This window comes from Chinchilla lanigera, unplaced genomic scaffold (assembly GCF_000276665.1).
Source record: "Chinchilla lanigera isolate Chin_1 unplaced genomic scaffold, ChiLan1.0 scaffold00122, whole genome shotgun sequence".
Lineage (NCBI taxonomy): Eukaryota > Metazoa > Chordata > Mammalia > Rodentia > Chinchillidae > Chinchilla > Chinchilla lanigera.
Genome location: NW_004955523.1, coordinates 1,431,111 through 1,444,017, shown reverse-complemented (window position 1 = coordinate 1,444,017; position 12,907 = coordinate 1,431,111). Strand labels below are relative to the sequence as shown.

At 48.8% G+C, this 12,907-nt stretch overlaps 1 protein-coding gene across 9 annotated transcripts in view; it reads right to left on the bottom strand.

Annotated features, from left to right (window-relative positions):
• Nucleotides 1-2,188: 2,188 nt before the first annotated feature.
• Nucleotides 2,189-12,907, bottom strand: part of Entpd5 (ectonucleoside triphosphate diphosphohydrolase 5) — a 34,018-nt gene continuing 23,299 nt past the window's right edge. For all 9 annotated transcript variants that reach the window (XM_013507129.1, XM_013507132.1, XM_013507134.1 and 6 more), the window contains 10 exons: nt 10,438-10,513; nt 10,127-10,162; nt 9,072-9,160; nt 8,689-8,768; nt 8,121-8,182; nt 7,033-7,134; nt 6,215-6,355; nt 5,343-5,399; nt 4,370-4,485; nt 2,189-2,659 (listed from right to left, as the gene is read on the bottom strand). In XM_013507129.1, the coding sequence (XP_013362583.1) occupies nt 2,573-2,659; nt 4,370-4,485; nt 5,343-5,399; nt 6,215-6,355; nt 7,033-7,134; nt 8,121-8,182; nt 8,689-8,768; nt 9,072-9,160; nt 10,127-10,162; nt 10,438-10,513 (846 nt within the window). In that variant the 3' untranslated portion in view covers nt 2,189-2,572. The remainder of the gene's footprint in view (nt 2,660-4,369; nt 4,486-5,342; nt 5,400-6,214; nt 6,356-7,032; nt 7,135-8,120; nt 8,183-8,688; nt 8,769-9,071; nt 9,161-10,126; nt 10,163-10,437; nt 10,514-12,907) is intronic.

The following is a 12,907-nucleotide window of genomic DNA, read 5'->3' as shown; positions in this document are numbered from 1 at the left end:
GAATCGTTGCAAGTTCAAGACCAGCCTGGGCTACAAAGTAAGCTCAAGGGCAGCTGAACTGCATGGCAAGACCCTGTCTCAAAAAAGACAGAGATGAAACTAACCAGTAATAGAATAGGCAAGACCCCTAAGAGACCCGAAGGTATATTAACAAATCTTTTTCTAAGATAAAAATTCTCACTCTGAATTGCACTTAAAACAAATGGCTAATTCTCCAGATATTCTGATCCAGATTAACGATACCTGCAGAGAAACTTCTGAAGTGAGACTGCATCTCCCCAGGAGTTCGGAAGCTACTGGGGTGACCAAAGGAGTATGGGGAACAACACATGCACTCCACAAATCCAGCTTCTACTTATCAGCCTCTTGGGAGACAGAAAAATAAAAATTAAAAAATTAAAAATAAAGCTGGGGGTAGGGTGTGACATAGAAATTTCCTAGTTCAGCTAGGTGTGGTGGTACATGCCTGTAATCCCAGCACTTTGGGAGGCAGAGGCAGGAGGGTCAGGATGATCCTTGTGAGTTTGAGGATACAATGGGTTACACAGCCAGTTTGAGGCCACCCTGAATCTGTCACACTCCCCTGCCAGCCAATACAACTAGTTTCTTACAACAGATGTCAAATACTTATTGACTCCAGGGAGTAACTTAAAAAAATCAAAGCTCCCCAGGGACTGGTGTTTTCACATCCTTTGTACAAATAGAAGGAAAGGGAGGTGACTGTGAAAGCTACAGGTTTAGGCAGATGCAAACTCTTGGATGAGAAGAGGAGGAGGGAAAGAGCAATGACAAAGGAACTGAACTACAGATCTTTCAAGTCCAAGAGCAATACAGTAGGTAGCCAAGAAGCAGATGATCGTCAGATGGGAAAGTTCAAGATAATGAAAAATTTTTAAGTTAATGACTTTGGGGGAAATAATTCACAAAATCAAGAGGTCTAGGCATTCCATTTCTAAAAAGAAGGAATGAGTTTGTGAGGTCCTGGATTCAAGCCCTAGCACTGCAAAAAATAAATAAATAAAAGGGCAACTAGGACTAAGGAAGTAGCTCAGTGGCAAAGTGAGCTTAGCATGTGTGAGGCCTGGGTTCAGTGCGCACACACACACACACACACGGGTGAACTGAAAGTCTGGGACTGAACTATGTAGCTTCTCAACTAACCTCTAGCCACAGACCACAAGCTAGGGCAGTGGTGGGAACCTATGGCATGCACGCTGCAGCGGGCCGTGTGTTCTCACCGCAGCTCTAAAAGGTTTACCACTGAGCTAGTGTATAGTTGTACTTCTTAGAAATACAAAGACACTTAGGATCACAGATAACACTATAGACATACTAGCCTGGGAGGTGGCGCTGGCACTGAATACACATACCTGTAAGGGTGGAAATGTTCCTTAATCCCACCACCGACCGAGAAAAAGCTAAAGGTAAGCAATGAGAAGTGGCCACATCCTGCCAGAATATGTTCCTACAGACAGAATGGCATCTTTTTTTAATAGTATTGGAGAGTGAGCCCAGGGCTTCCTGAATACTAGGCAAGCACTTTACCAATGAGCTATGGCGCCAGTCCTTTTCATTTTTTGAGACAAGGTCTTGCTAAACTGCCCTGGCTGGGTTTGAACTTGTGATCCTCCTGTCTCAGCTCCCAGGTAGCTGGGCTCACAGATGCATGCCAGGGTACCCAGCTCCTGTCTGTCTTTATCTATCATCTATCTATCTACCTATCTATCTATCTATCATCTATCTATCACCTATCTATCATCTATCTATCTATCTATCTATCTATCTATCTATCTATCTATCTATCATCTATCCATCCATCCATCCATCCGTCTAGGTGCTGAAGACTGAACCAGGGCCTTTCCATCGAGCTCCAGCCCCAGCCCCCTCCATTTTGTATTTTGAGACAGGGTCTTGCTAAGTTGCCCAGGCGAGGCTCAAACTTGCAATTCTTGTGGAGCCCCAGCCCGACAGTGCCGGAAGTTGGGATGCCAGGCAAGGCCGGCACCAGCGCACCTGCGCAGAGCCCCTGTTCCTAAGCTTGCCATCTAATATGGCACCTTTCTTTTTTCCTTTTTTTTTTTTTTTCAATGACACGTAGAAAGTAAAACTAGGCATTTTTTTCTCTCAGGAAAGGGTGCATGTAAGGGTGAGGACAGGACGGTACACAGGGCGAGGAAAGACACTGGTATTCATAGGTCACAAATACAACGGTTTAATTTAGTATATTACAATTACAATTTCTGAGGAATGAGGCACTCCCAAGGGTTGAGATGAGACTTTTTGTTGGTTCCCAGGGACCTGTCCCTGAGCTGCCACTCCAAGGCTCAGTTCCTGAGCTGTCTGTGGCTCACCGAGGCTCTAGCGCCAGCTGTGCACCCCAAGTGGTCAGGAGGTGCTTCACATCTGATGAGTAAAACTAAACCCAGAGCTCTAGGTTCAAGGGCAAGACCGCCCACGAAGTCCCTTCGCCGCACAGCCAGCTGCGGGGCTTCCGCACCCGAGGAGCTCAGCAGCGGCTCTCCTGTTCCTCCGTGAGAGGCTGCGGCGCAGGGGGCCTGGAGGAGGGCCTGGCTCAGTGGGAGACGCCCAGAGACTGCAAGAGATGGAAGGTGGCCCCCAAGGCCCAGCCCGTCTCTATGTTGTTCACTTTCTTTGTGAGCTGTGGAGGAGAAAAAAGAAACGTTTTCACGTTTTTATCCAACCTTCAATTCCAGTAAGCATGGCATTTGGGCGGGTAAGATCTTCAAAGACCACGTGTGTGGCCAAACCAAGGCAAAACTGAGAAAGCCGGTCTCAGGCGGCTTCCCGCGCCCCCCACTGACGGTGTCCCTCCAGCCACGGCCGACTGCCCTGCACCCACCGCTGCCCTTCCGCGGGCTTCTGCCGGGGAAGTGGTCTCCTCGGGCCTTCTAGAGGGACTCTAGACAGGCTCTGAACTCTTAACCCTGACACAGCACAGCATCCCCTGCTTGATTTTTTGAACACCTCTTTCTGATCAGGCAATTTAAAATGCAGTGTTATGGATGCGGGAGAAGGAACATCATCAGGAGTTAGGAATACATTTAGGGATAGGAAAACATACTAAGCTTCTCCATTCGTACCATGTGAGCAACAGCCCTTCAAGCGCTGATAAATTAACCGGGGCATCTAAGGCATTCTGGACCATCAGCTCAGCGACCTGACGTCCTGAATACAGAACAAGGGGCACAGCAGTCTAGCGAACTGTTTTCTTCTGCATTCCAGGGCACCCTTGGAAGTGATCTGGAGGAGGAAGGGAATCTGAATGGCAAGGGAGCTCCAGGCCCCTAACTTCTGGTTCCGCAGAAGAGCTCTGCTGTCTCAGTTCACAGAACTGACACCTGTGCAAGCTTGTGTTGCATAAAGATGGTTTTCAAAACAGAAGTTTGAAAACTACTGGGTTTTTAAGTGCTGACCTGATGGAACTGAGTCCGGCCGCTGTGCCCAAAGCAGCGGAGAAGGGCCTTTCCCTCACTGTCTTTTTTTTAAGCACGGGGAATTGAACCCAGGACCTTCACATTGACTCACATTCCCCAGCCCTTTTTTTTTTTTTTTTTTTCCCCAGCCCTTTGAAAAAAAAATTCTTTTAAAATTTTGAGACAGAGTCTTGTTAAGTCACTAATTTACCAAGCTGGGCTTGAGCTTGTGATCCTCCTGCCTCAGTTTAAATCATCATGCCTGGCTAAGATGATCCTTTTTATCCACAAATTGATCTCAACTAGTATGAAATGCCTCCACTAGTAGTAATAACAGCCCTACCAGTAATAACAATACTGATAACAACTTACTACATGCCAGGCATTGCACTTTAGATGCATTGCCTCAACTTTTTTCACAGCTCTATGAAAGTGTATTGTAATGATCCTTGGAGTTTGAGTGAAGAACTTTAAAATTATAGAGGGGAAGAAAATCACGTAAGGTCACAGAGTTAGTCCGTTTGGGGAATCGGAACTTGAATGCAGCCCTCGGGGCAACGGAACCCACACTCTTCCCCCAAGACCACAGACTCCTCAGCCAGGTAACTCTTCTGCATTAAGTACTGTACGTGCCGATATTCCGGACAGACGTTAGTTTGTCCAGAAGCCTTAGTGGGAATGGCTATGAAATGTACAACACAAGCTACGGGGCAACATAAACTCGTGCCATGTTGGGGAAACAGGAGTCCATACAAGGGGAGGCGGGGGAAGGAGGGGTTCCGAAGGGGAACTGGTTTACTTCCACCCAAGAGCCACAGTCTTGCGCCTTGCCTGAACACAATGCCCCCACCTACAGCTGTTCTGATCACTAAGCAAGTTCTTTGAAATACCAACAAAAGGGGACTGTTAGGGCACTGCAGGGACCTGCCCCTTACCTGTAAGATGGTGCTGTCTGCAAAGCCGAAGCCATCTTTCAACAGGGCTGTAATGTAGCTGAGATCCATGCACAGGAAAGGGCTGCCCGAGGTGAAGTTCTCCAAGTTACCACACACTGAAAGTGACAGGCAGGGCACGGCTGAGGCCAGGTGTGCCAGGAGCTGAGAGACGCAGGTAAGACGGGAGCCTGCGTCCGGTCAGTGCCCGGGCTTACCGGAGATCAGGCTGCACACCGATTGCCTCTGCAAGACCACAGCTTCTTAACAAACCAGGTGTGGCACCCTAACTACTCATTCACGTGGGTCCTAGTTTATTTACGAAATTTCTTTTCTGTTGGGTGGGTGGGGATGCTGAAAATCAAACCGAGGGCCTTGCACATACTAGGCACGTACTCTACCACCACGCTACATGCCCAGACGCCTATTTGCCAAATTCCTACAACCAGTTGTGGCGGCTTAGTTCTGAGCTGTGTCTATCGTTAATGCAGAGGCCCAGAAGACAGGGTAATACCATTTATCCCACCTGTGAGGCCACAGGATTAAGATCTTTTGTATCTTATTTGGAGTGACCCTCTCAAGAAAGTGCCTGAAGCTATGTCCCAGGTACTTGGTCCTTGGTGTTTCATTAACACTGATGATATTTCAATTAAAAAATAAAAAGCCGGGCATGGTGGCACACCCCTGTAATCCTAGCACACAGGGGCTCAGGCAAGAGAACTGCCTCAGTTCGAGGGCTACATAGTGAGTTCAAGGCCAGCCTAAACTGCCTAGAGAAACCCTGTCTCAGAAAAGAAATGTAGAAAGAATTTTCACCATTTCCCCAAAGCCTCTGGAGCCCGATATTCTTGTCCTATCTGTGCCACCTGCTGCTGTCACTTCTGGCACCGACTGGACAGTCTCTGCGCGGCCACATCAGGGCACTGAGCGGGCAGGCGCCCTCGCAGCCTGCCTTCCAAGGGCTCCTGACACTCACCTTCCCTGGCTTTTCTTTCAAAATCTTCAACTTTTAAAACGCCTCCCTTTTCATAATCTGAAATGAAGCAGAATAGTAACTGGTGTCAAAGAGCCTTCAAGGAAGCAAGGAAACTTATGCTAGTGATATTTATAATAATAAAAAACTGGAAATAAAATTTCCAACATTAAAAATGAATACACAAACATGTATCCATACAAATCTGTACTATTTTATATTTACAATTAATGAGTGTTATCTATTTTATGTTACATAATATTTAACTGCCATAGGCAAGCAGGCTCATAAAAAACACAATAAATACATTAATTCACATTTCTCAGGCAATGGTAGGGCGTGTACATGTACTCTCCCAGCTAAACAAAAACGTAATTTTGGTGATAAGGAGAAAAGCAATCCTGAAAAGCAGGAGGAAACTGCCTAGAGCGATAGATCAGTTGTTCATTAACTTGAATGTGGTGATGGTTTCACAGGTATGTGAAAAGGTAGGTGACAAAACTTGGAAAAATACACTATAAACACATGCATTTACTGTGTGTCATTTATACCTCAATAAATGTATAAAATAAAATGAGGGCTGGGGATTTAGCTCAGCGGCAAAGCACCTGCCTAGCAAGCACAAGGTCGTGAGTTCAGTTCCTGATACCGGAGAAAAACCAAAAAAATAAAAAAATAAAAATAAAATAAAATAAAATGAAAAGGCTTCACATACACTTGTTTAGGTCACCTACTCCCGAGACACCGAGTGCACTTGTCCTGGCGTGGGTAGTGGCACAAAGCAGCATGAGGCGAGCCCCCAGAGCCTTTCCCGAGCCCCTCGCCGGCGTCCCGCAGCCCTCAACTCTGCCCCGGCTGCCACCAGGCAAACTCACCGATCATGTCTGTCTCCACAGCTCGGTCATAATAGTAGGAGAAGGCGTAGAAGGAGCCTCCCTGGACCTCCTCTGGCTGGTGAAGTTTCCCTTGTACCACCCGCAGCACTTCAGCATAGCAGGGTTCGAAGCCCACCTCCCCTGCCAGGGCAAAAGCGCACGCTGAGAACAGTGACGGGAGAGGGCCCCTCTCTGAGGAAGCTGCTGGAGCCAGGGAGCGGGCAGCAGGAGGACCGAGGAGGAGGCTGACGCTCAGAATAAAAGCCCTGGAAACAGGGTGAGTAAACTTCTGCAACCCCACTGCTACTGCTTCAGGGCGGCTCCCCTTTCTAAGCCACTTCACCAAATGGCCTCGAGTTACGTCCACGTTACGCCCACTGTTACGTCCTGTGTCTCTGCGAGCTTGTAGTCAGAGGGCTCGCTGCTCCTTCACTGGGAAAACAAGTTCTTCCATGACTTTAAGGTGTACCTTTCATGATAGCTGAGATGAATCTTTCTCCCTGTCACCTCAATTTTAAGTTTTTACTACGATTTAAATAGCTAAACATTAACTGAACCTGAAACGGTTTCCTGCTGCTACGTGAGACTCAGGCTACTAACAGGTTTCTAACGGGCCTGTGATACTCGCCCAGGGAAACAGAAAACAGGCCGCAGAGGGACAGCTGCCCTGTTTCTGTCCCATCACGAGTCCCTGGAGGCGTGTGAAGCTCTTTGGAACGAGGGCCTGCAACATGATAAGCTTCTCTGAGCACAGGAGAACACTTCCCGTGGGCCTTCGCAGAACGTCTACTGTAGAGGTCAGGGGAGGCATCACTCACCCTCTTGGTTGCCACCGTACTGGTATTTCACACCCCCAAAGATCCACTCTGCTTCCAGCCATCTTGGTAGACAGGCACTTCGGAAAGTGTGTCCCTCAATCCCTAAAAGAAACCACAGTGGAAAGGGGCAGGTGAGACAAGAGACAGAGACAGACAGACACACGGACAGAGAGGCAAGGCTGAAAGGAATCACTGCGAGGGCGAAGCCTTCAAGTCTTAGGAAATCAGTTCCTTAACTGCATCCTGTCACAGCAATGTGTGTTCTCTCTTTCTTTCTTTCTCTGTGACAGGAATTCTTCCCTCAGGGTTCATAGGTCCGTGCAGCCGGTGCCCTCTGGAGCTACAGGCACGTTTTGTGCGCGTGGACTTTGGTAGAGGGGTCCGCAGTTCTCATTACATCTCCATGAAACCAAAACCCGCAATTACGTTTCCTCCCGGTCACAGCGGGGTTGAATGCTGTGCTGTCTTCCTTCAGCAGTAGCCAAGAGGCTTGCACGAAATACACTTGAAGGTGTTTGGAAAACTGTGACGTACTGTTCAGTCTCCATCCCATTAATGGCGTACTGTGAGCCAGGCATCACACGAAGGGCGTTAAATGCGAAGCCACAGCTAAGGTGAGGAACAGGGCACAGAAAGGCCCACTAACTTGACCCAGTCACAAACCTGGGATCGCACCCAGCTCTGCCTGACCCCAGCTATGAAGAGACGAGTAGAGCTGCTCAGTTATTCTACCTTTCAAATCGAACAGACTGTTTCCAGCACCTCCCACACAAGGCTAACGGTTTGTGCAAGCTCCTGCCAAATACTCTCGAGTCTTGACTTTCTACAGAAACTTCAGGCTCCTAGCTATAGACTGTTACCTCTACCTAAGTAGACTTCACTCTAAAAATGGCTAATAATAAATGCACAGCAAAGCACCCAACCTCCTAAGACAGACGAAGAATTTGCAATTATTATGTCCATTATACAACCCAGGCTTCCTAATATCAATCTGTCCTCTACAGAATCATGGCCAAGGAAGGAGGCGACAAGCTGAGGACCAGGGTCACCCTCGCCACCCCCCACCCGGCAGAGGTACCCAGGCAAACCTTCCGTCTCCAGGGCTCCCAGGGTTGCTAGTCTTGCAGCTTTCAATCCAAGTCCCAAGTAACTGTAAAATACAGGGTTGACCAGTCTCTTGCTCGTTTTCAAGTTCTCCTAAGCTACATCTTTCAAAAGTAACGTGGCTTCTCTGTCTCCCTTGGGAGAGATGAAAACTTGCTGTCTCTGAGATGTGCTTACCTCGTATGCGCACCTTGACTCAAGGCGGCCCACTCAGAGCTGCGCACAGGGCCGCCTCAGAGGCCAGCAACAGGGGCCCTTCCTAGCTCCCTCGCTGCCCCCAACCACCCTCAGGGAAGCCCGCATTATCGCAACTGGGTTCCAATGACGGGCAGAGATTGTGGCGCTTTGGCTGAGTCTTCTCCACGTGTTCCTCCCTCTAAAGAAAATGTTTGGCTCTCCGACACATGTTTCTGAGGTCAGGAATAAAAAAGCCTCTTAGGCCCCGGATCCACTGACTGGCAGAGATCTCAAACGCAGTAACAGGTTTGAAATGCCATGGCAAGTTAGCAGAAACATCCAGTGTGCAGTCGTCCTCCCTGACCCCTTCCTCACCTGTGTGTGTACAGCTGATAGGTGCTGTTAAACATCTCAAAGGAAGTGAGGTAGCCCCTAGGGGTTTGTTCCAGAGTTTTCTGCAAATCAGAAACAGCAAAAAGACTATTCAGGATATGTAATTATCTGAAGCTCTTACCACCGCCACCCCCGCACCCATCCCCCAAAACACCAGAGCTGGAGACAGCTTATGCTGCCAACCTCACACGACTTGGGAAATCGAAAGGACTCTGAACAGGGCACGGGCAAGGGGAAGCTTGCCAGTCACAATGACTCAGCTGCTTGTGGAAGAGCTGCCCTCAGAAAGGAGGGCAGCACCTTCTCAGTGCCATGATACTCCTGCCAAGCGGGCTGCTCACCAGCGCTTTGTGTGAATGACTCACCTCAAACTGGGGCAGGAATGTGATTTGGGTGGAAGCCCCTCCCAGGTCCAGGGTCCCCATAGTCTTCTGCCCATGGCTATGCAGCTGACCTGTCAACAGAGAGCTCAGCATGTCCCCCACATCTGCAGAGCCCAGCACCCACTGGCCTGCAATGCTTTCCTGCTCTAGTTCGCTGAAGCTATTCCACAGATACGAAATACGTACTGGTCCCTGGCCTCAAACGCAGCAGGGAAGTGTCAAGTCAGGAGGACGCTGAGAGCAGGCGAGGCCTTGAAGATGGTGTAATTGTTAACTTCTTGTTTTTCTACTTTTTTTTTTCAGTACTGGGGGTTGAACCCTGAAGTACTCTACCTCTGAGCTATATCCCCAGACCCCTATTAAAGATAGGGTCTCACTAAATTGCCAAGGCTGGCCCTGACTGTGTGAGATAGGGTCTCACTAACTAGTTCAGGCTGGCCTTGAATCACCATGTAGCCCGAACTGCCCTGCACGTGAGGTAATCCTCCTGCGAGCGCTGGAATCACGGGCTTGCGCCTTGAACTTGTACTTCTCCTATCTCAGCTCCCAAGTACCGCAATTCCAGGCTGGCAACACCACACTCTAGTCGTGTGTGTGTGTGTGTGTGTGCGCGCGCGCGCGTGTGCATGTGTGTGTGTGTGTGTGTGTGTGTGTGTGTGTGTGAGAGAGAGAGAGAGAGAGAGAGAGAGAGAGAGAGAGAGAGAGAGAGAGAGACATGGGCTTCCTATGCAGCGCAGGGGGCCAGAACTCCCAAGTGCGAGGCTTACAGCTGTGTCCCACCATGCCCCGCTTCTCACTCTCCTTTAAAATGAAGTACAAAAGTACAGTACAGGAAAAGGGAAGGATTTTTACTCTTCCAGTCATGCCAGATGAGGTCCACTTTTTCCTTTCCCACTTTGAGACAGACAGGGTCTCACTATGTAGTCTCGGATGGTCTCCAATGTGCAACCCTCCTGCCTCAGGAGTGCTAAGGTAACAGTGTATGCCACCACAGCCAACCACGCAAGGTCTTAACACAAACTTAAGAACATAATTACCTGTTAGAAAATTCACAGTAATCCAAGCTAATATGCCTAAAAGAAAGAAAGACAAGGGTTACACTACTCTAGAGCATTTTCTTCCTAGTTTAGCCTTTGCTCTTTTAAATCTCCCAGGTGGCTGCATTTCCTGCTATCCCAATCCTCTTCCCCCTTTGCTTCTTTAGTTCCTTTTTCTCCAGCACCCCATCCCGATTCCAGCTCTGTAATCAGACCTTTCACTCTATTCTCATGGGCACCCTTCTGCTGGCGATCCTTCACCTATTCTATGCTATTTCTCCCCTAGACCAGTCCCTCCTCAGCCCTCCCACCTTCATTGGAGCCATCCATGATGCTGACGCTGTCATCAGGAACCAGGAAAGGTGACTTCTTGAAGATCTCCTCTACCTACAACGAAAGAGGAAAAAGGTCTGCATTCCCTGAGGTAATATAACAGATGTGCACACTTCAGCTGTGTTCTACAAGGCTTACAGAACTACTCTACTTCTGGGGCCAGGCACACAGCTCAGGGCACAAGTGCCTGCCTGGCAAGCGCAAGGTCTTGAGTTCAATTCCTGGTACCCCGCCCCCCCCAAAAAAACTGCTCTATTTCCATTAGATACAATTTTAGCAGAACTCATAACTTTTCCCTAAAAACCAGAGAAAGAACTAGGCAGCCATGGGGCTGGGGATTTAGCTCAGCGGCAAAAGCGCCTGCCTGGCAAGCGCAAGGTCGTGAGTTCGGTTCCCGGTACCGGAGAAAAACAAAACAAAAAAAAACAAAACAAAAAAAGAACTAGGCAGCCATTCCTATTTTTTGCAAAAACAAGGATTCCTTAAACTATAAAGTAAGTCTCAATCAAACCACTAAATTCATAGATTAACTGGACTTAAGAAAAACCACGTATCTGACCCTGCCACACCAATCAGAACTCTAAAGTTTGTGAAAACCCCGTGGACATGCAGGGCACTGGGAGGAGCCCGTCCCAGTCCGCCCTTCAGGCGCGCAAGGAACCTGCTGCGGTGGAGAGCTCATGGGCGAGGCGCTCCGCCACCAGCCCGTGGGGTGCTGACACAGGGCTGCGGCCTCCAGAGTCTAAGGGAGACCCAGACCCAGACTTAGAGAGCCTGTGTGAGGAGGAGGGAATCACACCCCACAGATGCTCTTGATTCTCACGAACACAACACAATGCTATGTCTGCCATTGCGGTCACATCCAGCAGTGACCTCTGGACCCTGCTTCAACCAGGAAAGCCAGTTCGGTGATCTGTAAACAAGCTTTTAGGAGAAGACAGAGACGCAAACAGGAATAAGCACGATTCTGCCCTGGCCTTCTCCCCTCAGCCTTCCACCCCAGTCTGTTCTCAACAGAGCAGCAGAAGAGCGCTCTTGTCATTGTGGATTTACTGCGGTGTTGGGGGTCAATCCAGGGCCTCCTGCTTACCAGGCAAGCACCAGCACTGCACCCCCAGGCCTGTTTTTGAGACAGGGTCTTAGTAAGTTCCTCAGCCTGGCCTTGAATTCAATCCTCTTGCTTCAGACTCATGAGTAGCTAGGGTTACAGGTGTGCACCACCACACCTGGCCAGCATGGTGTTCTTTTTTTGTTGTTGTTTTTTTGTTTTTTTGGGTTTTTGGTTTTTCTCTGGTACCGGGAACTGAACTCACGACCTTGCGCTTGCCAGGCAGGCGCTTTTGCCGCTGAGCTAAATCCCCAGCCCCTCAGCATGGTGTTCTTAAAATGGACATCAGACCATCTCTCCCTAGATCAAAACGTTCTCCTAACTTCCTTCTTAGAGAAAACCCGAAGTCTCTACCCGGCCTCTGAGCGCCTGCATGGTAGGTCATCCCCCTCTGCCTCCCTGACCTCGCCTCCCACTTCCCTCTCACTGCATAGCCCTCCAGCAGAGCTGGCCTCCTGGGTCCTGGTCTGAACACACTGGGCGTGTTCCTCACTTTGACCTTTGCATTGTTTTTTAGCTTGAAATAGTCTCCTCACAAATGCTTACATAAGTGCTTCTCCATTCTCCACAGACCTCTCTCCAATCAAATGAGTCTCTTTTTTGTTTGGGTTTTTGGTCAGTTTTGTGTTTTGAAAGAGGGTCTCGCTATGTGGTTCAGGCTGGGCTAGCACTCATGGCGATCCTCCTGCCTCAGCCTCCCGAGTGCTGGGACTACAGGTGTGCACCACCACACTCTGGCTTACGTGAGTCTCATCCAAGAGGTCTTTGCTGACTGCTGTCTGAATAGCCTCTCTGCCCGCACCCGCACCAGCACTTCTGACCTGGCCAGGCCCGACTGTTTCCTCCACAGAGCCCAGCACACTTTCTGCTGACTTGTTTAGCTGTCTGTTTCCCTGGAGCTGGAGTACAAACCGCACAGGGCAGAAGTGTTCGTGCTCTTTTCCCCTGCTGTCAGAGCCCCAGTAACTTCCCAGCCCCCAGAAGTACTCATGCTCTGAATAAGGGAATGAGGGGCCAGGGTGCAGATTTTCTCAGACACTCGAGGCTTTCGTCCTTGGAGAAGGGACTTGCACCCCCTGCTGACGGCTTAAGCCCCTTCAAAAAATAGTACGGCCAGCACAGCTGTAATACAGAACCCTTTTTAATTTTAATGATGGGGTTCTGTCTATATCCTTTACAATGTAAAATTTAAGTATTATGTGTTTATTGCACAATAAATATGTATAATAAAAATTTAAATACTAAGTTTCTTAAAATTCTGTAATTGAATTTTTCATCTGAATAGAAAAGGAAGAGGACCTTTAAAAATGACTTGTATAAAAGAGACTTAAAAAAAAAAA